General features: G+C 45.5%; 1 protein-coding gene across 2 annotated transcripts in view; it reads right to left on the reverse strand.

Annotated features, from left to right (window-relative positions):
• Window positions 1–26,603, reverse strand: part of SNX9 (sorting nexin 9) — a 730,362-nt gene that overhangs the window by 250,290 nt on the left and 453,469 nt on the right. For both annotated transcript variants that reach the window (XR_014963143.1, XM_085612219.1), the window contains 2 exons: window positions 6,020–6,137; window positions 3,067–3,197 (listed from right to left, as the gene is read on the reverse strand). Coding sequence is in view for 1 of the 2 variants with exons in the window: in XM_085612219.1 (XP_085468345.1) it covers window positions 3,067–3,197; window positions 6,020–6,137 (249 nt within the window). In the remaining variant the exon portion in view is untranslated. The remainder of the gene's footprint in view (window positions 1–3,066; window positions 3,198–6,019; window positions 6,138–26,603) is intronic.

Raw genomic sequence — 26,603 nt, forward strand, 5'->3', positions numbered from 1 at the left:
ATAAACCATGTTTTGAAAAAAAACTATTCATTTTGTAATTAGTAAATGAGTTTATCGTTGAGATTGCGATGGGACAATTTACTTAAATGTTTCTGTAATTGTGAATAGATCGTGATCTTAAGGCCTGTCCCGTACAAAATTTACACAATTACCAGTGGAAGAGATGAGCGGTTTTATTGTTTCTAGTTGTATGATAGTCTTCTGATGTAAGCAGTTATCAACTGGAAATTCGGTGTCTCGAACCTTTTCCTATCACGAACGCAGCAAAGCCTTTTGAGTGCAAACCATTATCCAGGGCTACTATTATTAATTCCCAATCGAGAGGCTGTAGCTGTCCTCTGCACAGACAGTCCTTCATCTGTTCCTAGTCAATATAGAGTTTATCTAACAGCTACTTGTATTTTCAACAATAATTCTATACGCTCCTCTTGAAGATCAGCAGGCTTACGTCTATACTGCTAGGATGGCAGTAAAAATCTAAAATGTGTTGCTGGAACTGGTGGCCTTCCCTTACACCCCACCCCACCCTTTTGCGTCCTACCCTCCTAGTGAGAGCCATTTCAGGAACAAAAGAAAAACAAACATTGGCATAGCCAATAGGTTTCGCCTTTGGGACCTTATAAGTGTTTAACCATGCAACAGTTGATGCTGTTGCACCAAGGATAGTGTGCTGCATAACTAAATACTTATAAGCGAAACCTATTGGCTATGTCAATGCTTGTTTCTTCTGTGCTTGCCAGTGGGACACAGTGATGCTGAGGTAAACAGACGGTATTTTGCTGAAAAACTAACCACAGTCCCAGAGTTTCTCTTCTGGACTAGTAGCAAAATGTTCCGATCACTCTAAGAAGAATGATGAACGGAATTTGCTCTCCTGCTAATTTGGCTTCGTGTGGCCATGGACGGATTGTACACAGAGGTATAAAAGTATCTCCTTTCGAATCCAGTATTAAAGCGGTTTGGCTTTTCATCTGTTTAGTGGTGGAGATTGACGGGTTTTATAACGCCTTGTAAAATGGTCACAAAAAGGATATGTTAATTACATTAGCCACCAGCTCTCAGTGTTTCTTTAATATAAGTACTCATCAGACACTGGTGACAGAAAATTAACAAACTTTATAAGAACGAAAAAAAAAAACTTTGCAGCTAAATGACAGCTGGTCATTGAGTAGTGCAAATGTCGACAAAGTAGCAATCGCCGCTGGAGTAAAAGAATGTAAAGAAATTGTTTATGTCGCTATATTTTGGGCTTCACTTATATCGTTTTATGTAATATAGATCAGGTATTTATATCCCGCGAACCTGGCCGTAAGGCTGCTGTACGTTTTATGAGTGGGCGGGCTGCAAATTAAGGAGAGAGCTCTTGTGGCCAGTGGCCTCACTACGGGCGAAGAGGGCTGCCCTGATGGAGGCTGGTACATAGAGCATTTCCAACGCCTCCCGGCTGCTCTTTGTTCGGGCATTAATTTTTGTGCTGTGCCACTGTTTCACACACGCCCATCACCGTTTTTCTGAGTAAACAACGGAAGGATTCTTTTAATACTAATGCTACTAAGGTAAAATTTCTCTACGTACAAGATCTCAATCCTATTTCTCACGCCTTCGGCACAGGGATAACCCAGAGAGTCAGTTAGAGGATGCTGTCAGCTCTGCGTGTCTGTATGTATGTAGGTGCGTGTGTGTCGGTATGTTTTAAACTTGATGTGAGTGACAGCACTTGTGCGTGTGCGATTGAGGAAGGGGTGGTAGTCTGCAAGCGTTTTAGAGGGTGGTTGTGTAAAAATGCTAACAAGGGGTATGACAAACCTGTCTATTTTATATCTCGTGGTGCTAAAAAAGCTGTTACTGGTATGTTATTCGAGGCTCAAGGTAAGGGCGGAATCAATAAATGCTTTGCACAATTCAATATCATGTATTTTTTTTTAGATCACAGAAGCTTAGCTGTCCGTTTTGCCACACTCAGATTGGTGAGCACCGCTCTCACAGGCGAGCGACGTGATGTGCTGTTTCCGTTCCGCTGTTATTGCTCGGCACCGTCCTCCTCTGCGGCTAGTTCCTCAAAGTCACAGCTGGGTGGTGTGGCGCTGCTCTGAGCAAGAATTACAGCAGCTTCCTGTCTGCTGCCTGCAGAGCAGTCTGTCTGGCTCGATCTCTTGCCAAAGTTACCCTTGATTCATTTGGTATTCACCGCGTCCCCTCCATCACCACCAACTAATGTGGCATGAATGCAAATGTATAGTGCCAGAGAAAACTACGGGAGGAAGCCATAACTCACGTCGCTGTTTTGACAGAAGCTGTCAACTTTAAGCCTCCCGACAAATAGTCTGCACTGCCGAGAAATGCCAAAGAGCAACAACTTAATGGCAGCTGAGGGGTTAGTCTGCATTATTTATTTGTTGTGTGTTTCATTTAAACAAGATAAATGACCCCAGCGGAGGCGCCGTTCAGCGCTGGCGGAGCCCCGAGTCAAACACATACACATACAATAATAAACAAGTGGGAGAGGTGGGGGGAGTGCGGCCGAGAGCAGGGACACGCAGCGTTTACCTTATGGGAGCGAGCGCAATAATTGCTAACACATGGCGCCGCTGTTCGCAAGAAAAACGCCAAACGTGCACGCACTGCAATAGAAAGCAATGCAAAGCGTGCACATTTTTGGCCAAAAAAGCTGATCGATTCCAAGAGGTCCTCTCCTATGCAGTGCGTGCGCGCTGCGTAGGCGAGACCTAAAAAAGCACAACAGGACTATCCGGACATAGCCGCATGGCGGATCTGTTAGCATCTTCTCAGCAGTGCAGGCAGCGGGGAAGTCTTTGCCATAAAGAAAACCGTGTCTCTATTTCTATAAGGTGGGGGGAACAGAAATGTGCCCAACTCCAGATTCCCTTGGTAACCTTAAATCTCTGAGCTAGAAAGCTGGAATTTATTTACAAAGTTGCGTGATACAAATATGTTTCTAATTCTGCACATGATTACACTACAGAACTGTTAATGATCGCAGCAGTAATAAAGTAGCCCTGGTGTACACTGCAGCCAAGCGAGGCCCAGCCGGTGATGGTCCTGTACCTTTTCATCCCGGAAATTGAGGAACTGCTGGAAAGCCTCACTTTCTGAAACAACAGGGTGTCGACACATCCTCGTCATCCACCCCTGAAGCCTTTCCATGCGCATTTTAATGAACTCCTCCTCGAAGCGACCTGCCATACATTAAAAAACAAAAACTGTAATGTCACTTTAAGAATCATTTAAATAAGCCACATTTTCTGCACTGCGTTGTTCAGACTATTTGAATAAACGTGCCTCAGTTTCCTAAATCAGCACCACACTTATCAAAGAGGAAACATCTTTTTTTAAATGTTATACACCATTTTATAATACAGTACAATCTTACTTTTGCAAAGCAGGTGTTTGATCTAACTGCCAGCACATTCAGTGAATCAAATAATTTTGGCTTCCTTGTATACATCAAAACTGGCCACACGCTGGGGATCTTAACGATTTTACCAGTGAGCTTTGGCCCTGAACGTATCATTCATTCAAAATACTTTATTTGGTTTCAATAAAACCATAAATGTACGAGCCATACAGTAAAATAAATCCGAAACATGCAAACAATAAAACATAAGGAAATATATAAAAAGACAATTCATCCTAAACATTAAACATCAACCATTTACTTTTGTGGGCTTCACACTGGATCATGGCATAGCTCGACAATACAGTACCAGCAATTGTGGTAACAACCAGTTCAACAATAAATTATAAGTGGCAACGTTTATGTTGACTATAACTCAGGTTCTCAAGCCTAAGAAATATGTAATATCAATTATATATATACGTATACATGCATGTGCAGCATGTATCCCCTGCAGTTAGCAAAAATACATAATTTAAATACATATAATAAAAAGAATTAATACCTATCCCCCATTAAAAAAATTCCTAATCCTCTTAACCTAGACAAGAAAGCTGGCTACTGTGTAACATATAGCCCCTGAATGTAATTGCTGAAGACATACCAATGCTGGTATGCATTACACAAAATTGAAATGTTTAATTATAGGAATAATCAACTCTCATCTAAGTATCGCATAAAAGCTACAGAAGAAACACATGTAAAGTGTTTTGTTCCCAAAAATTATTACTGGCCAATGCAGAAGATACCACTCCGTTCCATTAGCACAGGTGAAGGCAAATAAACGGTATACAATGATTAGACGAAACCTTGACAATAAAAACCTAAGATCTGAATTAGCAATCATTGTATTATAGGGTTGAATACCTGGCTGGATGAGTAAAAGAATATGGGCAGACACACTGGCTTTTTAAAATTAATTGTTTTACCTCTCCCTCCTAACCAGATCGAGGAAGTTCATTTTCAGTTCCCGTTTACTCATACCAGCGATAGAGTCAGGTTCTAAGAAAAAAATACTCTTGCCCACCTTACCAAACATTTTCCTAATATAATTTTGCCAGGCATTCCTGGATAATGGTTCCCTTCAAAGAAGCTGTTGGCTTACTCCATACTGCTGGCCACAAGAGCAAAGGTGCAAGATGGATACTATCCTCAATAAGAGGGATGCCTAGCTATCCATATAAAATCAAATCATCCAGCTGGGGGGTGGGGGGACTGCCATCACCCGCTTTAAGCATTTATGTTCTACTTGCTAAAAAATCTTCAAATCAGCCCATCCCCATACTCCTGCCCCATAGGATGCTCCCATCACACAATTAAAGTTGTACATGGAGGGTATCACCTTCAACGGTTTTCAATGTTTCTTTCAAATAACATAGTCCTTGCCTCCTGCAGTGATTTTCAATTGTTATGACAATTAAATGGTAGGCCCAGATAAGAGGCTTCTGTACTAACCATCTTTTTTTCTTTACGGAAATGTGAACGGGTCATCTTATTGGCATCCCTTGCGACCATTCTAAACGACTTCTTTGACTCACACTAAACCCTAAGTCCTCCATAAACAGCACAGAGTGATCAAGCAATGACTGAAGGGCTTTGCCTGTACAGGCCATCAAGACTGCGTCATCTGCATATTACAAAATCAGCAGAAGTCGAGACCCAGCTTGCGGCAAGTAGCATGCTTTATCCACCTGGTATTCCCCAATATTATTAATATATAAAGAGAATAAGAACGGAGCTAAGGTTTTAGCCCGGCCTCACCCCTTTTTTCACATTAAGTAACTTGGTGCATTACCCTTTAATTCCTTATCTTACACATGCTATGGTTCCCATGTTCAGTTGCCTTAAAAAGAGTATAATAGCAATCTCAACACCCACGTTCATCAGGACGTCCAATAATTTGCTGGGGTTGACACTATCCAAAGTACAAGGGTGAATATAAAAAAATGTCAAATCATTTTCTACATTCTAATAAATTGTATTTAACTGTGGTAGTTAGTAACCATGAATTATCCAACAGGTCTAGGTACATTTCACCTTCAGCTCTAGCACATTTCTCACCACTGATTCACACATGTTCTCTAACCAACTAACTACTCGTGGCTAGTAAGAGGGGAATTGTGGGTCTCTTTGAGGGTGAGGTGGCCTCTTGGAGCCTTCTTGTGGACCCTACATGCACCTATTGCCCAAGGGGGTTAGGTGGCACCTAATACCAGGCAGACCCCTCCCTGACAAGCAACTGACCCTGCCATCTTGAAATAAGTGCATAGGATAGGCAGCTTAGGCAGAAGCCATCTGCCACTTCTTCACAAATGATTAGCTGAGGCATGGCATTCGGCTACAGCCATACAGCTCCCTCCCACATGATTTGTTTGGGCAGACGAAAGAAGGGTTGGGCCAGATATGATGTATTCTGATGTGTGAACAAACAATGAAATTTCCATATTGCAAAAAAAAATGTAGCTTCAAGTACTTAATCAGTCTATCAAACTAGACACTAACTGACCCGTGAAACTGATAATATGGCAAGCAGCATATTTTTTAAGAAATCAACTTTGGTTTAAACGTTTAGCTCTTGTTGCCAGACACTGACTGAAAATTCACCTGTAACTTGCTTATCTGGAAGGCAGGGAATTGGAAGGGCTGCTCCAAACTTAGCCAGTAGACGCTCGTATAACCAGTCAAAATGCTTATACCTGTGGTTTACTGTTCGGTTAGTGCTCTGTAAAATAAAAAGAAAAGAGACTGTATGAATACCTTGAAAATTTCGAATCTACAAATAATACAAAAGACATGGAATTGATCAAATCCAATCACTTTAGAAAGTGTTTGTGCACCCAAAGTTGACACTGTGTAAGTGTTCAAATTGCATTTCACTGATTGTCATGAAAATATTAGCAAAAGGACCTAGCACTGCAAATCAAGACCAGGCTTTTTAACACTAATGTTGTATTCCGCTTTAGGTGTTCGTATATAGGTTTTCCTGACATGTGTCCTTACATAGGCACAATGCACATTGCCCTTATATAGGCATAAGATCCCAGTCCATATTTAGGCATTAGCCATGCTATCCAAATACAGGTATGGTCATTTACATTCGTCCACTCCAACGTCACAATGAGTTCTTACAAACCAGACCCTTAAGCTCTTGGGAGTTCCCCTAGCACAGGATCATTGATTTCTCCAAGAATCCATTTATTATGCATCACTCGCTATTCCTTAAGGGTTCATTCCTGACGTCTTCCTCTGCCCGACTATACGTCAATGCTAACATTCCAAGGCACCTACCAGGTATAAATATTCCAAGCAAGTAGGAGGGGACCTCGACTTTAGAGGAGCCCGTGTCCCGGCCTGACGCACTGACAAGAGACGCCGTCATCCCTGCTCGCAGAGAATCCAGCTTCCAGTGTTCTAACTCCCTTCACGGGGTGTTAGAGTTCGAGACCCGGAAAGAGATTCCCACCTCGCTCATTCTCAATGTATGGAGCCGACTAGAACCTAGAGGGACTCTTGGCATACCAGACTTGGCATACCAGACTACAGCATACCAGACTATAGAATACATCACCTACTTCTTACCTTGCACTACACTTCGGTTGGGTACACTGGGGTAGAACTAGTTAGAGAAGCATCTTATGAGTACTCGCATTTTTAGCTTATGTTTTTTATGTATATGAATATATGTGTCATAGCTAAAAGATAATGCTAGCGCAGTATTATTTCTTTCTACTGCTTACCCTGTACATAATATATCTTGCATAATGTCTTACGATTGTAACAGCTCATATCTCTTACACGAGAAACAAGACTGTTTAATAAATCCTTTTATTGAAACGCCTGTCTATTCTTTCTGTGTAAATCTGAAGAAACTAAGCATGCACGATTAGCTGAATGAAACTGTTATCTGTTGTTTCCACGATTCTGAGTGTGTTCTGATTCTAAGTTTACAAGGAGTTTCTAGTGGCCTCTGAGTTGACTGGCACAAAGTAATTAAGCTTAATATACTCGATGGGGGCATACTGACCTCAGTCCTATGCCAAATCTATAGGGTATATTATTCCAATGTGCAGAGCCTATTAGGGAAATAGGAACTATACTACATGGCGCCCAACGTTTGTTAAAGCACTAATTTAACGCTAGATATTGAGTAACTCAGTCGTGCTTTTCTCAGAGACCCCTACTCACATACTCCATAAGACGTCTGGAGTGGGTAGGGTTAAATAGTCGCCAAAGCTGAATAGGACAAAAATCCTATATATTAGCGATTTGGTTTGTTCAACGTTGAAGGATACAGTGTTCCAAAATATTGTGCACCTTATCTTGGTTTCCTTGAAACTTGTCCTACATTTAAAAAAAAAAAATGTCCCTGAATGGGGATATTAACACCGAGAACGGTGTAGCTGCGGCTGACCCAGTCGTAACAGCTTTTAATTTTACAGGTTTAAATGAAACCGATGAGGGTGTTATAAACATCCCTCCGAACTTAAGGAGAGCCATCACTCTAAAACTTATAAAACACAGCCTAACACCAAGAGGTGGTAGAGCAGTTTTCGTGATAGAGGCACACAAATCCTTTCAGACAGAGGTATTCTATTCATGGATTGTATTCCCAGAATCAAATCCAGTAACAAAAGTATTTCACTTCTTTAAAGAAGATGAACCACCTGAGGAATATATTCCTTTCGAGGATATTGAAATTCCACTCACATACCAAGAGCATAATCTCTGGTTTAAAGGCGCACTAAAACATCACAAAAACATTACCAGGCTCGGTCCACTAGGTAGACCAGGAGCAACATTGCCAATTCTAGCCAGCTACACACCTCATCCTAACATCGAAGAGATGTCAGATGAGGAATTACTCACTCAACTACAAGAGTTAATAAAAATTTACAGACAATTAGTCCAATATGTCATGCGGACTTTCATAGTCCAACCACCAATGGCCATTCCAAATCAAACTCCTAAACAGGGGTATACACTAAAAATTACTCCACAGACTTTACAAGCAGTCATGGGTAAAATGCCCACAAAACGTGAACAAATTCCATTCTGAATCGCTAAAAAAATTACTCAAATCGAAGCAGTATTTTCAAATACTAGCCCTTATGAGAAACACAGAATCCTAACAATCTATTTACCAATGGGGATCACCCCACAACTGGAAGACTGCACCACTTGGGGCACAGTCTTTGCTGCCATCTATACTAAAACACATGGTGCTCCGTCAATTGCAGTAATACCAGATGTCCTGAAACAAATTCAAAACGAATACAGGGCAGAGCCTGCTCTGAATTTAGGTATGAAATTACTGAAAAACTTCGACCAGGTCACAACAATAATATTATCTAATATTAAAGGGGAGGCAGCATCAGTGGCGATCCGCCAATGCTTAGGGGAATTTGATGTAACAGAACATCAACATGAACTACCCAGAATAATACAAAAATCTTATGCAGAATTAGGCCGAGACAGTTTGGGTGGAAAACCTATAAAGCCAAAACGGTGTGAAGGTCCTGAGAAGGACTCTATTGAACAAAATCCTATATCTTCTAAAAAGAAGTGGGATACTAATAAACAACATTCAAAAGAGAAACGTTCTCAATCCAGAGGTAGGTCTCATCAAAAGGAGCCCTCTGAAAGGAGGTATGACCTCAGGAATAGGGATAATTTAAGAAAACCTGACAGGTATCAGGATACTGATACACGTTCCTCTCGTACCAAAGAAGAAAGCATGAAGTTCAAAGACGATCAACACGTTCAGAAAAATAAATCAAAACCTCAATTCACCAAAAAGAAGGTAGCAGGTCTGAAGATCAGACATGCCGAGAATACAGCTCAAGAACGGAGAATGGGCTCAGACAATGCTGGACACTGCAGCAGAAGTAACAATAGCTCGCCAGAACCTGAAGGAACTTCTGGAGATAGTGCACTTGAATGAGTACATCACAGTAGAGACTGTAGACACCAGGGTTAGTACTCCACAAAAGTTATATGAAATAACACTCTGGCTGGAGGAAGACATACCAAGAAAAGTGAAAGCACTCTTTTGGGAGAAACTTTCAACGGGTTACGATATACTTCTAGCAGAACAGGCCTGGCCACCAAAATTTGTCAGGGAGTGCCCACATGGCGAGGACATCCTTATGCCAGCTTTCTCCAACCATATTCCAATTAACCTAAAATATACTTGTGCCAGGAAATGGGCAGAGGTCCAGGCCCCAGCATTATACAAAAATCATGTAGGATGGGATGAGGACTCACCTCACCACAAAATACAGCTAAAAAAAAAATCAACCTACTGCACAAAGGCAGTACCCAATGAGGTAAGAAGCTAAAACAGGTCAGGGAGATCTTAGATCAACTTGAATACCGAGGGGTGATTGAAACATGCACCTCCTCAATGAACAATCCTTTGTTTCCTGTATCCAAACCAGAAAATACATATTGTCTAGTTTTGGATTACAGACATTTGAACACTTGTTCCAAAACATTTGCTGTGAAAAATGCATATAGTACAGCATTTATGAATAACACTGTGCATAAAAAATATAAAACCACATTGGACATTTCAAATGGCTTCTTTTGTCAAAACATAGCACCTGAAAGCAGGTACTTAACAGCTTTCTCAATAATAGGGACCCAGCGCCAATTTTGTCGCCTCCCATAAGGGTTCAAAAACAGCCCGGGGTTATTCTCAGCAAGGGTATCAGAGTTACTACAAATTTAAGATGACTAGGCATTGTCATATGTCGATGACATCTATCTGACAGACGATGACCTAGATAGGCACTTGAACAGGGTGAGTACCATTATACTGGGCTTCGCCTCTGAGGGCTATAAATTCAACTTTAAAAAATCCAGAATTGCTCATCTCAATGTCCTTTTCCTAGGATATGAGCTTTCAAGTGAAGGCAAAAGCCTGGCAGCTAAATTTTCAGAAAAGTGTGCACTTCTCCAACCTCCAAAAACACTGAAAAATGTACAATCGTTCATGGGTTTCCTAAATTTTGGAAGAACTTAAATTCTAAATTACGCAGAAAGGGTTAAACCTCTACGAATTAATCAAACCTGATTTTTCAACAAAACATTGGACACAGGAACACAAAGACATCCTTCATTCACTCCAAGCTAACATGTTAGCAACAAATCACTTACAAACACACGTAAATAAACGCAATTTAGTGATCCGAATAATTTCGGGTCAATGCGGATTCACCTATTTAACATTTAATGATGGTGAACAAGTACCAATAGCATACAAATCACATTTGTATACACAAGCAGAAATGCGCTTCACTTCAACAGAAAAAATACTGACAGCAGTTCAAACCGCTGTAGCAAAAGAAAGAGCACTAGCTCAGGGGAAACGCATTATTGTCGTGACTCCAGTACCAGCCTTAGAGGCGGTTACAAAAGCGAACGTTCCAAATGCAAAAGCTTTACATCCTAGATGGATACAATGGGTTAATTCTCTTGCTGCAACAGATGTTGAATACGTTTTTGATCCGGATTTAAAAACACAAGCGTTCCTGCAATATGAACATGAATGTCCTCTGCCCACTGAAATTCTGCCTCTCGATCAGCACAAATTTATAATTTATACTGAAGGATGAGCACAACCTGCTACAGGGAGTAAGCAAGTTTACAGTGCAGTGTGCGCAATCGTTAAAGGTCGCATGGTAACTTCCGACCAATGGTCACTAAAACTCAATCTCTAGGAGATTGTACAGCTCAGCGAGCTGAACTACAAGCATTCAAATTGGCACTTGAAAGTACAGATCGCGAATTCCCCACACTTATAGTGTGCGATTCTTTTTACTGTGTTCAGTCATATAATGAATATTTACAGAATTGGCTTCAAAACAGATTAAAAGATGCAAAAGGTGGCACAATAAAGCATAAAACGCTTTGGGAACAAGTAGTTCAGTTGAGAAACGAATTATCAAAAGCTCATGTGATACACACGCTGAGTCATCAATGTGATGGCGTTCACGTTGCAGGAAATTCATTGGCTGATGAAGCCGCAAAGGGGGCTGTTCGGACGGCTTCCGTAGCTGCGATCACTCGTTCAAAAACTAGAATAGACAGTGAGATATTGTTGACTGTCAATGCTTCAATCAAAGGCAGTGGTGCAGTGTTACCAAAGAAATTTCCACTCAAGTACTCTTATGTAATTGATGCGAACAACGTTCCTTTTGCTCGAATCCCTGGAGTGGAGGATAGGGTCATTCCAAACATGGAACGTAGATAAGGACTGATCCTAGCAGCACATGAAGGGATAGCCTCTGCCCATGCAGGTGTTTCTGCACCAGTATCTTTACTAAAACAAAGATATTGGTGGCCTGGCATTAGAAAACAGACCAAAAACTAGGTTTTGGAAGGTGAAATAAGCCAACAGATGATAGTCTCCACAGTGAAACGTCCTGCGCAGACACCCCTGTTGATTTCAGACAAACCATTAGCTTGTGTTTACCTGGACCACTGCTGCGGTCCCTTGCAAAGGGACGGTAACTATAAATATATAATGGTAGCAGTAGATTTGTGCTCAAGGTTCCTATGGATGCGGCCTCAGCGCTCGGCTGACGCTCAAACTGTTATAAAAGATTTGCGAGTCTTTATCGGCACATACTCAATTGGCACACTACATTCTGACCAGGGCCCTGCAATGAGCTCTCGGTCTTACAAACAAGCCATGGCCAGTTTGGGCGTAGCATTGCGGTACTCCTCTCCATTTCATCCTGAGGGAAATTCTGTTGTAGAAAGGAAAAACCGGGACATAAATCAGTCTATAACAGCTAGAGTATTAGGTTTGTGTGATGGGTGGGTCAAACATCTTTATGGGGTCCAACGCTCATTAAATAATTTGCCAAGAAGTTCTCTAGGGGGGTCACTCCATATGAGGTCCTATTTGGGACAAGAATGTGGGTTCCTGATCTCGAATGTAAAGGCACAGTGGTGGAAAATATACCCTTTGATATCAAAGATCGTTTGGCTGTTTTACAGGATCTAAATGAACTAAGATCGAAACAAAGCAACGTGTTCCTGAAGCCAACCACCACTGGGGAAAAACCGGCAGTCCCAGCAAGGTCTGTCTGGATCCCAAAAGTTGGGGATCTAGTCAGACAGAAGATTGCGGACAAGAAGGAATTTGGACCTTATTACAGACAACCAGTACCTGTCCTAGCCGTCCATGGAACAAGAACAGTACTTCTGCCGCCCCTTGCTGGAAAAAAGGAGAAAGGATTTGTGTCAATCGACCTCATCAAACCACACTATGTGGCCGATACTAAATAGTAGGCCTCGTGGACTCCGACCTAGTAGCAGATGCCCTCCTCTCGCTACTATCCAAGAGGTTCAGACTGAAAGACTCATAACCATTGAGAATTCAGCAGTAAGAGATGAACGACTAAGCAACAACGCTATGGAACTCATTCCTCTTGAAACTCAAGTAACAGTTCATCCAGATACACCAGTCTACACCAACGTAACACGTGATCAACTGGCTCCAGCAATTCCAACAATTAACCGAACTGCTTCTGGCTACTTCATTAACTTGGATACGTTTTCTGAGGACCCAAGTGAGCCTGAAACGACGCCAGCCCTAAAAACTTTCAAACAACAAGTACAAGACTTTTTTCATTTTCTGAAAGACACTTATCTGGTTTCACCATGGATTGAACTATGGATTATTTCTGGAATATTTTTCTTTCTGCTTTGGTTAACTTTGGTAATGACCCTTAGCGTGCTTATGAATGGCAGATACATTTGTTTGGACACTGAAAGTAAAAATGTGAACTTACTTTTAAAGCCACACAAATCTTCCCATCGTGAAGCAAGACACTTGTCAGCAGTGACCATCACAGCCATTCCTATATAGGATGGTATCGTTTGGGACAAAACTGATTTCGACATATTCTGCCCGACTGAACTTTTGAAGATTCCACATTTATTTAAAATTTCAATAAGTGACTTTATTACCTCCAGTACCTATTCTGATAATTGGGACTTTGAGACTGTTAATGACATGATGTCTGATCTAGAAAGTTATGCTGCGTTCTCTAACAATGAAAACTTAGAGGGTTCATCAGACTACGAACAGATTTATTGTTACAACCAGTATGGTCATCATTTCTTGCATAAATCTGCAACGCCTAGAAATGTGTTTATGTTTAACCAATGGGAACATTGTCCTACGCCACCAAAGTGTAGTTCAAAAACGTTTGCAAATAAGTTTCCATATTTTTCAGGGTACAATACATCTGATCCAGAAACCTTTTTCTATAGAAATTTAAACATAACAGGACAGAAAAATATGTTAACTAATACAAAACAGATTTATTCTGCAGCCTTTATTGCCCAACTGTCGAGACAAGGGTTTGACTTTTGGAAAGACACAATCGACCCAAATCTGTCTGGGGTTCTAAAGATTGGCAAGTGCAGGGGATAGAAGCTTTGTTTAGAGCCTGTATCAACCCACAGCAAATAATGTTTTTGAATGACACTGTGCAACAAATGTCTTGCCTTGGACTAGCCAAGATCAAAGACGTGATCACACCTTCTGTACCAACACCTACAAGTAATAGCACTACACAGGGAGCGGTCACAGTAGACACAATACTACAAAACAACAGATCAGATCCTGATTGGAAAAAATAGTTGCTCTGGCCCACAGACACAAACATCTGTCAAGAAAGATTCCTGAATAGAATACAGGGCTTTACTATCCATAGGCCAGACCCACGTTATGTTCAACGACAGCACCCGGGGGTAGTAACATACAGTGTAGGAAAATTGTGCCTCGACTGGTTACAAAAATCTACACTCGAGGATGTGAAACAACACTTATCTTTACTTAAAGAAGACGCAGACCATAGGGATTTCTTACTAGGACCAAGAAAACCGCGTCAAAAATGTTTCATTTATGCTGCTTATAATGAAATATGGAAGGTTTCACAGGCAGAGGCCGCAGAAAGAATACGTGAGCTTGATTATATTAACTTAGAGAAATCTCTCACTGTGGTCGACAATGGGTTAACAAATTTGTCAAACGGAATATCACTGGACAACATTGTATCCTCTGCTATTGACATACTGGAACAAGATTTAGCCATGTTACAACAAGGCCAATCTCAGTTACGTTTTATTATGTCATTAGGCTGGACGCTTAAATCCTTGTGTGCAGGCTATGTGCCTTGGCGTTGTATCAACACGTCATCTCTATTTTCAGAATACAATCTCACAGATCAACATATCAAACAGGTACAAAGGGGAGCAAAGTATACAGTGCGGAGCATTGAAAAACTAGAAAAATTACCATTTACGGTAGCAGAAAAAACAGCTACAGAATGGCTTATCCATGGCAAAATAACTCTGCCTGTCACTACTTTTCATTTTCAGTATTTTTTTTTTTTTATAAACAATTTTTATTAGCACAAACAAAAAACAAAAGCACACCTTTCGTCATTACATAGCACATCTGTGCAATACCTTTGCTGGCACATTGGTAATTCCTGACATTTATCAAGGCTATCACGCATGCACACCCCAGCCTCAATATCCACCACCTGCCCCCCCCGCCCACACATCTACTCTTCATCGAGTCGCTCCCCAAGTGAAGAGGATGGCTCAGCTTCAGTCGCTCAGGTCGGACTCTGAGTCCCTTACCGGGGGTTCACAGATATTGCCTCTAAATGCATTCCACTTTCCCCAGATTCTTTGCCATCTCCTGGGGCAGCCTCTGTTCGCGCACACCACCATTTCCGCTGTCATGGCACTATCCATGTCCCGACCCCACCTCGCGTGGGAGGGGGCTGCCTGTGCCCCCCAGTATTGCACAATGGACCTCTTTGCCAATGCTAGACCGACGGTCACCCAGGTTTGATCAGCCTGGTTAAGATCAGTAGTATCCCACACATTCAGTAAACACATTCGGGGTTCTAGCGGGACAGCATGACCGGTAACCCGGGAGATCGTTGCCATGACCTCCCCCCAATATGCGGCTATGTCTGGGCATTCCCATAGCGTCTGGAAGAAGGTGCCCCGTAGTCCACACCCCCGCAGACAGAGCGGGGTAAGTGCACTCCCCATTTTATGGAGTGTATCTCTCGTGTAGTATATCCGGTGCAGTATTTTAAGCTGCACCAGTTTTATTTTGGATGGGATGGCCACCTCTCGGGGGGACGCCAGCGCTTCAAACCATTCTAGTTCGTCCATGGGCCCCACTGCTGCCTCCCATTTCCTTTTGAGGAGCTCTGTGGGGTCTTTTTGATGATTCACCAGTTTACGGTAGGTCAATGAGATAGCTTTCTTGGTGAGGTGGTCTGTGAGTAGCCGGTCCTCTAGCGGGGAAGACTCCGGTAGGGTGGTCCCCCTGGGTATAGCTGTCTGTAGTGCATGCTGTATTTGTAAAAATTGAAAGTGCTTGGTCCGACTCATCTGATAGTCCGCTTGCAGCTTCTCAAACGGTATCACCCCACCCTTCCTCCAGAGGTCGCCGACCTTGGAGATGCCTATGCGATCCCACCCCTCAAATTCTTTACATAGATGACCTATACCAATCTTAGGGGAGATCCATAGCGGCGTCTGCCGCGTAATCACCCCCTCCCATCCCAACCTACGCTGTGCCGTGCGCCAGATCTGTACTGTGTGCGCTGTGGGGCCTTGTAGCCTATTCGTCCCTGATTTAACATATAAGGCTTGGAGGACTCCGTGTAGTCCCAGCAAAGCCCTGTCCATTCGTAAAGCGGGTACATCTTGCGCTGCGTGTATCCATTGATTGACTATGATAAGTTGGGACGCCCAATAATATAAACGTATGTTGGGCAGCGCGATACCCCCATCATACCAACTCCGCATAAGTTTGCAGAGAGCTATTCTATGAGGTTTACCCTCCCACAGCAGACAACCCACCTCTGCGTTGATCGATTGAAAGTAGGAGTCGGGGACTGGAGCGAGCGCATTCTGCAGCGCGTAGAGGAAGCGAGGGAGAGCCATCATTTTGAATAGCGCCGCTCTCCCCAGCAAAGTCAGTGGCAGGGACTGCCAGTATTTGACACCACTTTTTAGTCGTCTGAGGGGTGGAAGCAAGTTACGTTCCAGGAAAAGCGCTGGGTCCGGCGCGATGTTTATACCCAGATATTTGAAACCACCCTCCGCCATTGGTATTAACACTCCATCGGGGAGTTGTGGCGGAGGCCCCTGTAGGACGTATAGCACTGACTTCGTCCAGTTAATTGAGTAGCCAGAGAATCAACCATAGGAGTCACAGATATCCAGCAATGCAGCTAAGGACCGCTTCGGTTGTGTCAGATAGACCAAGATATCGTCCGCATAGAGTGAGATACGATCATCCCAACTCTCTGTCCATCTTAGCCCGGATATAACTGGATCCTGCCTTATCCAGGCCGCCAAGGGCTCCAGAACCAGGGCGAATAGTAGAGGGGAGAGAGGACACCCTTGCCTAGTGCCTCGTCCCAGTGCGAAGTCTCTCGATAACCGGCCATTCACCGCCACCTGCGCCCGAGGTTCTGTATATAGTAGCCTACCAATGCGCAGAACTTGGGCCCAAAACCAAAATGCACAAACACCGCAAACAGAAAGGGCCACTCCACGCGGTCAAAAGCCATAATCGCATCCAGTGATAGTATAACTGCATCCTCCTGGATGTGGGGCCCACTGGCCATTATGCTGTGTAGCCGTCTAATGTTCATTGCAGTGTTACGTGCAGGCATAAAGCCGGACTGGTCTGGATGGATCAGTGTCTGCAAATGAGATTGGATACGGGTTGCTAATAGTTTTGCCAATATCTTGGCTTCCACATTCAGGAGTGAGATAGGCCTGTAGGAGGTGCACTCGGTGGGGGGCTTCCCGGGCTTCAATATTGTGACCAACGTCGCAACTCTGACATCTTGTGGAAGCATACCCTCCTCCAGACTGGCCTCATACAGTTGCAGCAAGTGCGGCACTATTGTGTTCGCCTCACGTTTGAACAATTCCACTGGGATCCCATTCGGTCCCAGGGCCTTTCCCGACTGAAGGCCGCGAATTGCTAGGGCGACCTCCTCCGCTGAGAGACTCTTTTCTAATGCAAGCGCGTCATCCGGGGCCAGTTTCGGAAGTCGTATGTCTGCGAGGAACTTTAAATTATCCTCTATGGTAGTTGTCACCGCAGAGGTGTAGACCTGCTCATAGTGGTTAGCGAAGGCCATCGCTATGTCGTCCGGGTTTGTCACTTCCTCCCCTGATGTTAATCGCAGCCGCGCACCCATTGGTTGGCTTTCTCTTTTTTGTCAAGCCAGGCTAGCAGTCGGCCCGCCTTATCCCCTAGCTCGTATATAGTATGCTGCGTTTTCGCTAGGCGCAACCGGGCCGCCTCCCACAGATGGTCTCTATACGCTTGTTTCGCAAGGTTAAGTGTGTGAGTGTTCGTATCGGTGGGGTCTTTGGTGTGCTCCCCTTCCGCCACTGTCACTGCTACCTCCAGGGTAGCCACCTGTCGCGACGCTTCTCGCTTATGAGCTGTAATTACTGCAATGGCCTGTCCACGCAGCACTGTTTTGTAGGCCTCCCAGAGGACAATAGGCGAGGAGACAGAGTGCAAGTTTTCTGGAAAGTACTGTTTTGTAGTTTTATGCAGCGTCTTCCGCACGCCCGGGACCTTAAGGTAGCCAGGATGTATTGGGAAAGTGCGCCTTCTACCCGAGAGGCCTGAGGAATATGTGAGCAGCACCGGCGAATGATCGGATATGCCCCTTGGGAGGTGCTTAACCTCTTGTATGCGAGCTATACATGTGGGAGAGGTGAGGAGGTAGTCAATGCGTGAGAGACTGTTGTGCGCGCTGGCGTGATGTGTGAATTGACGGTCAGTGGGATGTCGCATGTGCCAACAGTCGAGCAGCCCCATGGCATCGAGGAAGCCCCGTAGGGGTGTAGGGGTCGTGCTTGGCCCTCTCGGGGGTGTTTATCCCAGTCCGCATCCACTATGGCGTTAAAGTCACCCCCCACAATTAGTTCTCCCTGGGGCAGGCCCAGCAGGAACTTTCCGAGGGCCGGACAAGCTAGTGAGTGAAGTGCAGGGGGGAGGTATACCGTGACAAAATTAAAGCTGCAGCCCTCCCATTGACCCGATATCGCGGCAAATCGCCCACGGTCATCTGCCCATTTCCCGGTCACCACCAAGGGACAGCTTTTTCGGAGGAGGATCCCCACTCCTCTGGATCCGGAGGTGAACTCAGAGTGCGCTACCATTTTGAAACCCCATCTATCTAGTGCCCTCACGGCCGTACCGGCAAAATGGGTCTCCTGTAGGAGAGCCACCGATGGTGTGTGCCTCTTAATATGTTGCAGCACCAGCCCCCTCTTAATCTTATTGCCCAAGCCATTCACATTCCAAGACATCACTGTCAGCGGGGCGCCCGGGCACCGACGATCACTCATTGTTACATTCGCCATTATCTCGATTCGGTTGACGCCGTGGGTGTGTGCAGACGTGCGGCATGAGCAGACCCTCTGACAAACTCTGGATCACCAATACACTGTTGGTATGCAAACGTGTTTCATGTGGGTGTACCCTCACTTCAGACTCCAGGTGTATAAGAAAGAATAACAAATTAGGGAGCAATACAAAAGCCCCACAAACCACTAACAAAGAACAAACCCCAATCACCACCCCCCTCCCTGCTTCCCTGCCAGACGGATCCCCAACTACCCGCCCCCCCAACATCATAGAGTGCTTTGATCCCATAAACAGTACTTGCGTGACAGGGGAATAGGAGTCCGAGAGTCAGTACTGTAGTCCCCCAACCTCCAAGACAGCCGTTCCGCCAGTTTGCGCCATTGAGAAACCCAGTTGAGCCTGTAAGGCGGACCCCTCGCCTAGAGCACCGGTAAGGGCGGGCCGTTACGTTCACATTAGTGTCCCTTTTTGTCAGCCCACCGGTCGCGGGAGGCTCGCCCCATCACCACGCCGCCAGTCCATCTGCTACTCGTAGCCATGTCATTCCTCAGTGTCTGCATTCTTGGAGGGCGATGCCTGCCACCCCGGCGCGGAGACCGTGATGTCCTCTTGCGCTGCTTTCTCTTGTCGGCGACGCCGTCTTGAGTTCTCATCACCCTCGGCTCGCTGCCATCCCTCTAGCCAGTCGTGGGCCTCCTCTGGCATTTCAAAGAAGCGTGTCTTACCATCCGCCACCACCCGCAGCTTCGCCGGAAAGAGCATTGCGTATGGGAGCTGCCGTTTACGAAGTTATTTTTTTACCTCCAGAAAGCTTCTGCGGCGCTGAGCAACCGCCGCCGTGTAGTCCGGAAAGAAGGAGATCTGGGAATTTTGGATTCGCACCGGCGGTGCCACTCTCGCCGCCTGGAGGATAACATCGCAATCCCGAAAGTTAAAGATGCGGGCCAGGATAGGTCTTGGGGGCGCCCCGGGTTTGGGCTTACCGCCCGGCACTCGGTGCGCTCTCTCCACTGCAAAGAGGGCGGATAGTCCCCGAGGTTGAAGCTTCGACTGTATGAGGTCTTCTACGTACAGATCCATGACATAGTTCCCCTCGCCTTCCGGGACCCCGGTAATTCTCACATTGTTCCTACGAGAGCGCCCCTCCTGATCATCGAGCTTGGCCGCCATGATTTTGTTGTCGGACTCCAGCTGACCAACTCTTTGAATCAGCGAAGCGGTGTCTTTAGTAAGGGATTTCGCCACCTGCTCCACCTCTGTCACTCTGGCGTTCATTTTTTGAAAATCCGCTCGGAGGAAGGAGACATCCGCAGAGATCGAACCCACCGTGGTTTGCACGCTAGCAAGAGCTGTCATAATATCTTCCAAAGTCACCTTGGCCCCTCCCCCGGAGTCTGGGGTCCCCGCGGAGAGTTCTTTGCGCTCTGTTGGGCTTTTGGAGTCTTAAGCAAAAGCATATTTGTCTAGTTTGGCCTGTGCGGTCACGCGTTGGCCCTTTCCCCCCCATCTCCACCTGGGTCGGCCAGTTGCGACAGGTAATCCCCGCCGCCTGCCGCTAGTCTCGCCCACCAACGCGGCCTGTCGGCTTTCCCTGGTCCAGGAGCAGTGATGGGAATAGGGGTGTCCGGGCCCCCGCCCGTACCAGCACGGCGCGATTGATATCTCTGAGCGCGTGAGGTGCTTTTCTCACCTTGCCGGGGGGCTCCGGTCGTCGCAGCGCATCCACTGGCTCTGCACGTCTCCGCCGGCCACCCCCGCACTCCCGGATCTGCCCTCCACGTTCTGGGCCTGACTCCGGCCCGCCTCAGACCCGAGGCGACACCGAGCACTGGTGCGGCCCTACCACTTCTTGCTGCGAGTGTTGTGAGCAGGCTTTTTTCCCCCAACGTCAGTAAATCTGGCCATGAGCCGGCGGATGGTTCCAGTAGGGGCAGGGCCCCGTCTCCCCCCGGCGGCCTCGACCGCTGGAGCGTCGTCCACGCCCTACTAGGCCGTAGTGCCTGATCCTCGTCCCGCGCCCTGAGCGCCTTTCGCCTCGCTGTCGAATATGCCGATGCGATCTCCACCTCCAGGAGGGACGCGCCACACCCCGGCTCTCACCTCCGGCACTTCCCTTTGATCTCTTTTGGCCCAACTGGTTACCCGCTGGGCCCCGCTCTCGTTCTCCGGGTCCGTCAGAAATCCAGACCCCGGCTGCTAGCATGGGACAAGGCCGCAGGGCCCCCTGCGCCCTCCACCACCGCTCAGGTGTCACCAGTACCTCAGTTGTCAGTGCCGCTGGGCTGAGCAGGGCATCGGGTGCTCCGACGGTTCTGGGGGTCTGCTGCTCGCACCCTTCCCCCGCACTGCCGGATCTGTGGCAGCTCCCGACGGAGCTGGCTCTGCTTCCGCTCACCGTGAGGGCACCCCGCCTCGTCCCTCACACTCACGCCGCTGAGCCGCCGCCGATGTCACTCTGGTGTGTCCCCTTCTGACGTTCCGTGCCGCTGCCACCTCTCTCCACACGGTAGCGGGTGTGCGCACGCCTCCCCGCCGGTCCCTCCTTCACGTTCCAAGGCCGTCGGCTGAAACCAGACAAATTTAGTCCCCGGCTGCCGGCGTCGAGCAAGGCCTCCGCCCACCGCACGACCGCTGCTGCCTCCCGGGTCCCCCCGTAGATCAGGTCCAGCTCGATCGGTGCCTCTCGCCTTCCTGTATCGATTGCTGTCTTGGGGGCAGGAGACTTGATCGGATAGAGTGCCGGATTGTTTGGGGAAACTACGTCGCTCTCAGAGCCTCGCTAGCGCGTGGCCATCGCTGTCGGCTGCAGGCCACGCCCCCTCTTCATTTTCAGTATTACCTCAAACAAATGCAAGCAGGCAAATATGAAAGGTTGGGTAAGGAATAGATTAAGACATCCTGGGATTTACCTTACGAATACAGATGTTGGAGTGGGAGTCGTGAAGTGTTCCTAAGCGGTACACACTGTGAAAATGCAATGAGCGGATCACTCATATGTCAGGACATTTCTTTACACGGGGCTTGTAATGGTTCTGTGGCAAACTTGTCCTGCCACCTGCAGGGTACATCAGCTGCTGTGATTAATCCAACGTTTGGCCAACTTTCTAACGGAAGTTACCTTATGTTGAATGATCAAAGTTGCTGTGGGTTGTTGCCAGGCATCTTATATCTGGTAACGGTTAGCTCGAGGGTTACTTGTTGTATGCAAGTATTGTTCCCCCAAATAGACACAGTCAGGGAGTCGCCTCTATGGACCTTCATTGAATGTTTCTTTTATATGTTTTGATACTTTAAGCAGAATGAAAGCCATGCTTTTGCAACAGACCGTGCCTTTGACCTCAGCCAAAGAAACCTATGTTCTACAAATTGCAAGGACTTCGGCTGAGATACAGGCTCTAATTCGTACAAACTGCCCTATACATTTCGTAGAAATGATGGGATGTATCTTAAACATGTCTGATACGAGCGGGATTGTACATTTATTTAAGACCATATGTTCAGGACTGTTAACACCTTTTCAGGCAGTCCTCAGAATCATTCCAAACTTAGTGCATTCGGTGTTTGGTGGTCTGCCATTAATTCTAGCACTCATTGCGGGAATCCTGTTTCTATTCCTACTACTACGCTATGGCAAGCCTTTCCACCGGCGTCACTCCCAGCAACTTGGAGAAAGCTCTCCTAGAACGGAAGTGCCGTGAGCGCATAGTGAACTTTTGGGCATACCTCGTCTACGGGAACTTATTACAACATGGTTTCTGTCATTTAGACCAATCTGGCAAGATTGCATCTTACCTGTTCTACGCTGCCTGCTTTGCAAGAAGAATGCGTGCTAGACATCCGTCTAAGACTCCCATCAGTCATGCCAACGGATATCGATACTCTGCTGGACCCGATAATGGCCCATGCTCTGTGTTGTCCCCAGAGGCTACCAATCCTGATGACGGCATTCGTTGAGATCTCACAGACGCTTCCTGTTGCTGCTGAGGTACGAGATGGATCAACGGGCACACAGGTAACGACGGACGCGAACATTGCTGCGGCATCCAACGCTAAAGGCGATGCTTCACATCTCTGTGCAGTTAACCTTCTAAACGAGGTGTTCCAACTGTCACCGACATCGGTAGACGATCTTTTGTCTACAGGAGTAGATGATTTCATGTTTACACCAGACCAATACACTGACTTTTGATTCGGCTCACAGTGTAAAGGGGAAGCTATGAATTTGGCCTCCATATTTTCAAAACAGAACAAAACTTGGAACGCTTCCTAAAATTTACTTTTTTTTTCTAAATTTGAAAATACATGGCAATTCAATCTGCTTACAGTAGACCTATTCATATAGAACGGACTTCTTTGAATATTTCCAGGCACACATTGTCACCTTATTTACCACTATTTCATTTAGTACCATGTTATGAAATGGCTTTGGTTTTTGAATAATTGTCAACCATTTCGTCATATGTATATATTTCTATTCATTCATATTGCATGTATTTCCGATATATGCTTAGAATGAAAAACTGCTTTAAAATGTACAGTACCTTTGCATTACATGTTTAGCAAAAGTAAAAAGAAAAAAAAAATGATTCTAGTATATTTTTACAAAATGTGGTTCTCTGTTTAATGTTTAGCATTTAATGTTTAGCATTTAGTATTATTGTCGAAAGTGGAGTGGGTGTTGCATTCCGCTTTAGGTATCCGTATATAGGTTTTCCTGATACATGTCCTTGTATAGGTACAATTTGCGTTGCCCTTCTATAGGCATAATATCCCAGTCCTTATTTAGGCATTAGCCATGCTATCCAAATACAGGCATGGTCACCTACATCCGTCCACCTCAACGTCACAACGAGTTCTTAGAAACCAGACCCTTAAGCTCTTGGGAGTTCCCCTAGCACAGGATTATTGATTTCTCCAAGAACTCATTTATTATGTATGAACCGCTATTCCTTAAGGGTTCATTCCTAACGTCTTCCTCTGCCCGACTTTATGTCAATGCTAACATTTCAAGGCACCTACCAGGTATAAATATACCTTTCCTTGCCCAAGCAAGCAGGAGGAGACCTCGACTTCAGAGGAGCCCGTGTCCCGGCCTGACACACTGACAAGAGATGCTGTCATCCCTGCTCGCATGGAATCCAGCTTCCAGTGTTCTGACTCCCTTCGCGGGGTGTTAGAGTTCGAGACCCGGAAAGAGATTCCCACCTCTCTCATTCTCAAGGTATGGAGCTGAACAGAACCTAGAGGGACTCTTGGCATACCAGACTTGGCATACTAGACTATAGCATACCATACTATAGAATACATCACCTACTTCTTACCTTGCACAACACTTAGGTACACTGGGGTAGAACTAGTTAGAGGAGCATCTTATGAGTACTCTCATTTTTAGCTTATGTTATTTATGTATATGAATATATGTGTCATAGCTAAAAGATAATGCTAGTGCAGTATTATTTCTTTCTACTGCTTACGCTGTATATAATATATCTCGCATACTGTCTTACGATTGTAACAGCTCATATCTCTTACACGAGAAACAAGACTGTTCAATAAATACTTTTATTGAAACGCCAGTCTATTCTTTCTGTGCAACTCTGAAGAAACTAAGCATGCATGATTAGCTGAGTGAAACTGTTATCTGTTGCTTCCACGATTCTAAGGGTGTTCCGATTCTAAAGGGAAACTAAGTTGTCATGTTTATGCAGTTGCCAGAAACTACTCCCTTCTTGTTTACAAGGAGTTTCTAGTGGCCTCTGAGTTAGCTGGCACAAAGTAATTAAGTTTAATATACTCGATAGGGGCATACTGACCTCAGTCCTATGACAAATCTATAGGGTATATTATTCCAATGTGCAGAGCCTATTAGGGAAATAGGACCTACACTACATTAACTTAAAATCGGTCCTTCTGTATGGAGCAGAAACTTGGTGAACAACAGTCACCATCATCAACAAAGTCCAGACCTTCATCAACACCTGTCTGAGGAAAATCATCTAAATCCACTGGCCAAACACCATGAACAACTACCTACAACAGCAGACTTTCCAACTCCCTGCTCATGAAGAAATCATGAAGAGAAGTTGGGCCTGGATAGGTAGCACCCTCCGCAAGCCCGCATCAAACAACACCAGGAAAGCCCTGTCCTGGAACCCTCAAGCAAAAAGGAAAAGAGGAAGGCCAAGAAACACTTGGTGCCGAGGCCTCGAGCCTGACCGCAAGGAGATGGTTTATACCTGGAGTTAGATTGAAAGAAAAGCCCTGGACAGAGATGGCTCGAGAGTCCTGATTGATTGCCTGTACCCCTCTATACTTCATTGTTGTTTGTCTTTCATTTAAATACAAACAATTCTATGTCTGGCCATAGGTGAGGATTGGGCTGTTCTTTCTTCACTATATTTTAACCAGCAACCAATAAACATTATTTATTTGAATTATAAAAACTTTCTATACCAATGTCTCATGGGAAAAGAACAAAAAACAGTCTATCCGATCTGAGGTCAGCACATCACTGAAAACGCTCTATCCCCTTCTTTCTTTGCTGCTCCAGCAGCCTCAGTTAAGTGCTTTCAATTGTCCTGCTTCAATTCTTGCTTTTATGCGGTTTTGCGCAACTATTGTGCGTTTGCCTGCCCTCTAATCCACGTTAATATTGTGCAGCTCACTGTGCTGGATTTAATTCAAAGTTTTTCTTTCCTCAGCGCGGCTGCAGGAACGTTCTCGCTCCTATGCGGCCCCTCCTTTCATCTTAGGCTCTGATTGAGAGGTACGATCAGCTGGCTGCTAGATGGCCCGCACATAATTAACTTTGCACTCAGCGCATTCTATGCCCCAGCGGCCACTGCGTCAGTTTCACCAGTTTGTTTTAAACAAAGTGAAGCATGACTGCCCACTTTGGCATACGGGATGTTTTACATGCTTTTTTCACCCGCATTTGCCTAAAATTTGGTGATAAACTCATTTGAGCCACAGAGCCTCCGCCTGGGGACAGAACACCCTTGTGGGCAAGGCGCATTTGATTGTTGAGACATGTCCCAGGCAGACATAATTATGTTATTAATTCCCAGTAGAATATTAAGGAGTGTCTTGTCCCAAAGGCCTATTCAAAGACTATTTTACAGTTGCTTCAGCTAATTTCACATGCGTGCCCAGCTCATTTCACTCTCTATTTCAAGGGTTAATACATAATCCTTTTTACAGCATGCATGATTCTGAGTATATGGAGGAGGAGGAAATTACCTACCTCCCAATAGATGATCACTTCTGCCAAGTTATTGCTGCACCCACCTTTACAGCTGTGTCTCAGGTTGTTGCGCATTGGAGAAGAAAATTCTCCACTTGGAAGCTCAGTTCCAACAACCCCTAGCACAGAGGGAAGACTCATCTGGGCCCCAGGCCCCCCCACCTCCAGGGCAGCCCTTGGCACCAATGGCATACACTAAGCATAACGCGAGACGACCCTGGGATCGATCTCATCGCCTTTGCCAGCCTCTAGAAGGCCTTTATGGAATCCCATCCCCCCCGCAGACCCACAGATAACTCAGACTCCCGGCACCTCGTAAGCTTCCTCTTTTGCGGTTTCCCCGATCCCTTGGACGGGGATAATTCCCCTAGCATATCGGTTGGGGAGGGTGAACGGAATAGGCCCTGGCGCCCTTTTGATGACGCTACTCCTGATACTCCTTCCTATGCCCCGAGTCAGATATGTTGGATCCCAACGATCTGATGCAC

This window comes from Triturus cristatus, chromosome 6, assembly GCF_964204655.1.
Source record: "Triturus cristatus chromosome 6, aTriCri1.1, whole genome shotgun sequence".
Taxonomy (NCBI): domain Eukaryota; kingdom Metazoa; phylum Chordata; class Amphibia; order Caudata; family Salamandridae; genus Triturus; species Triturus cristatus.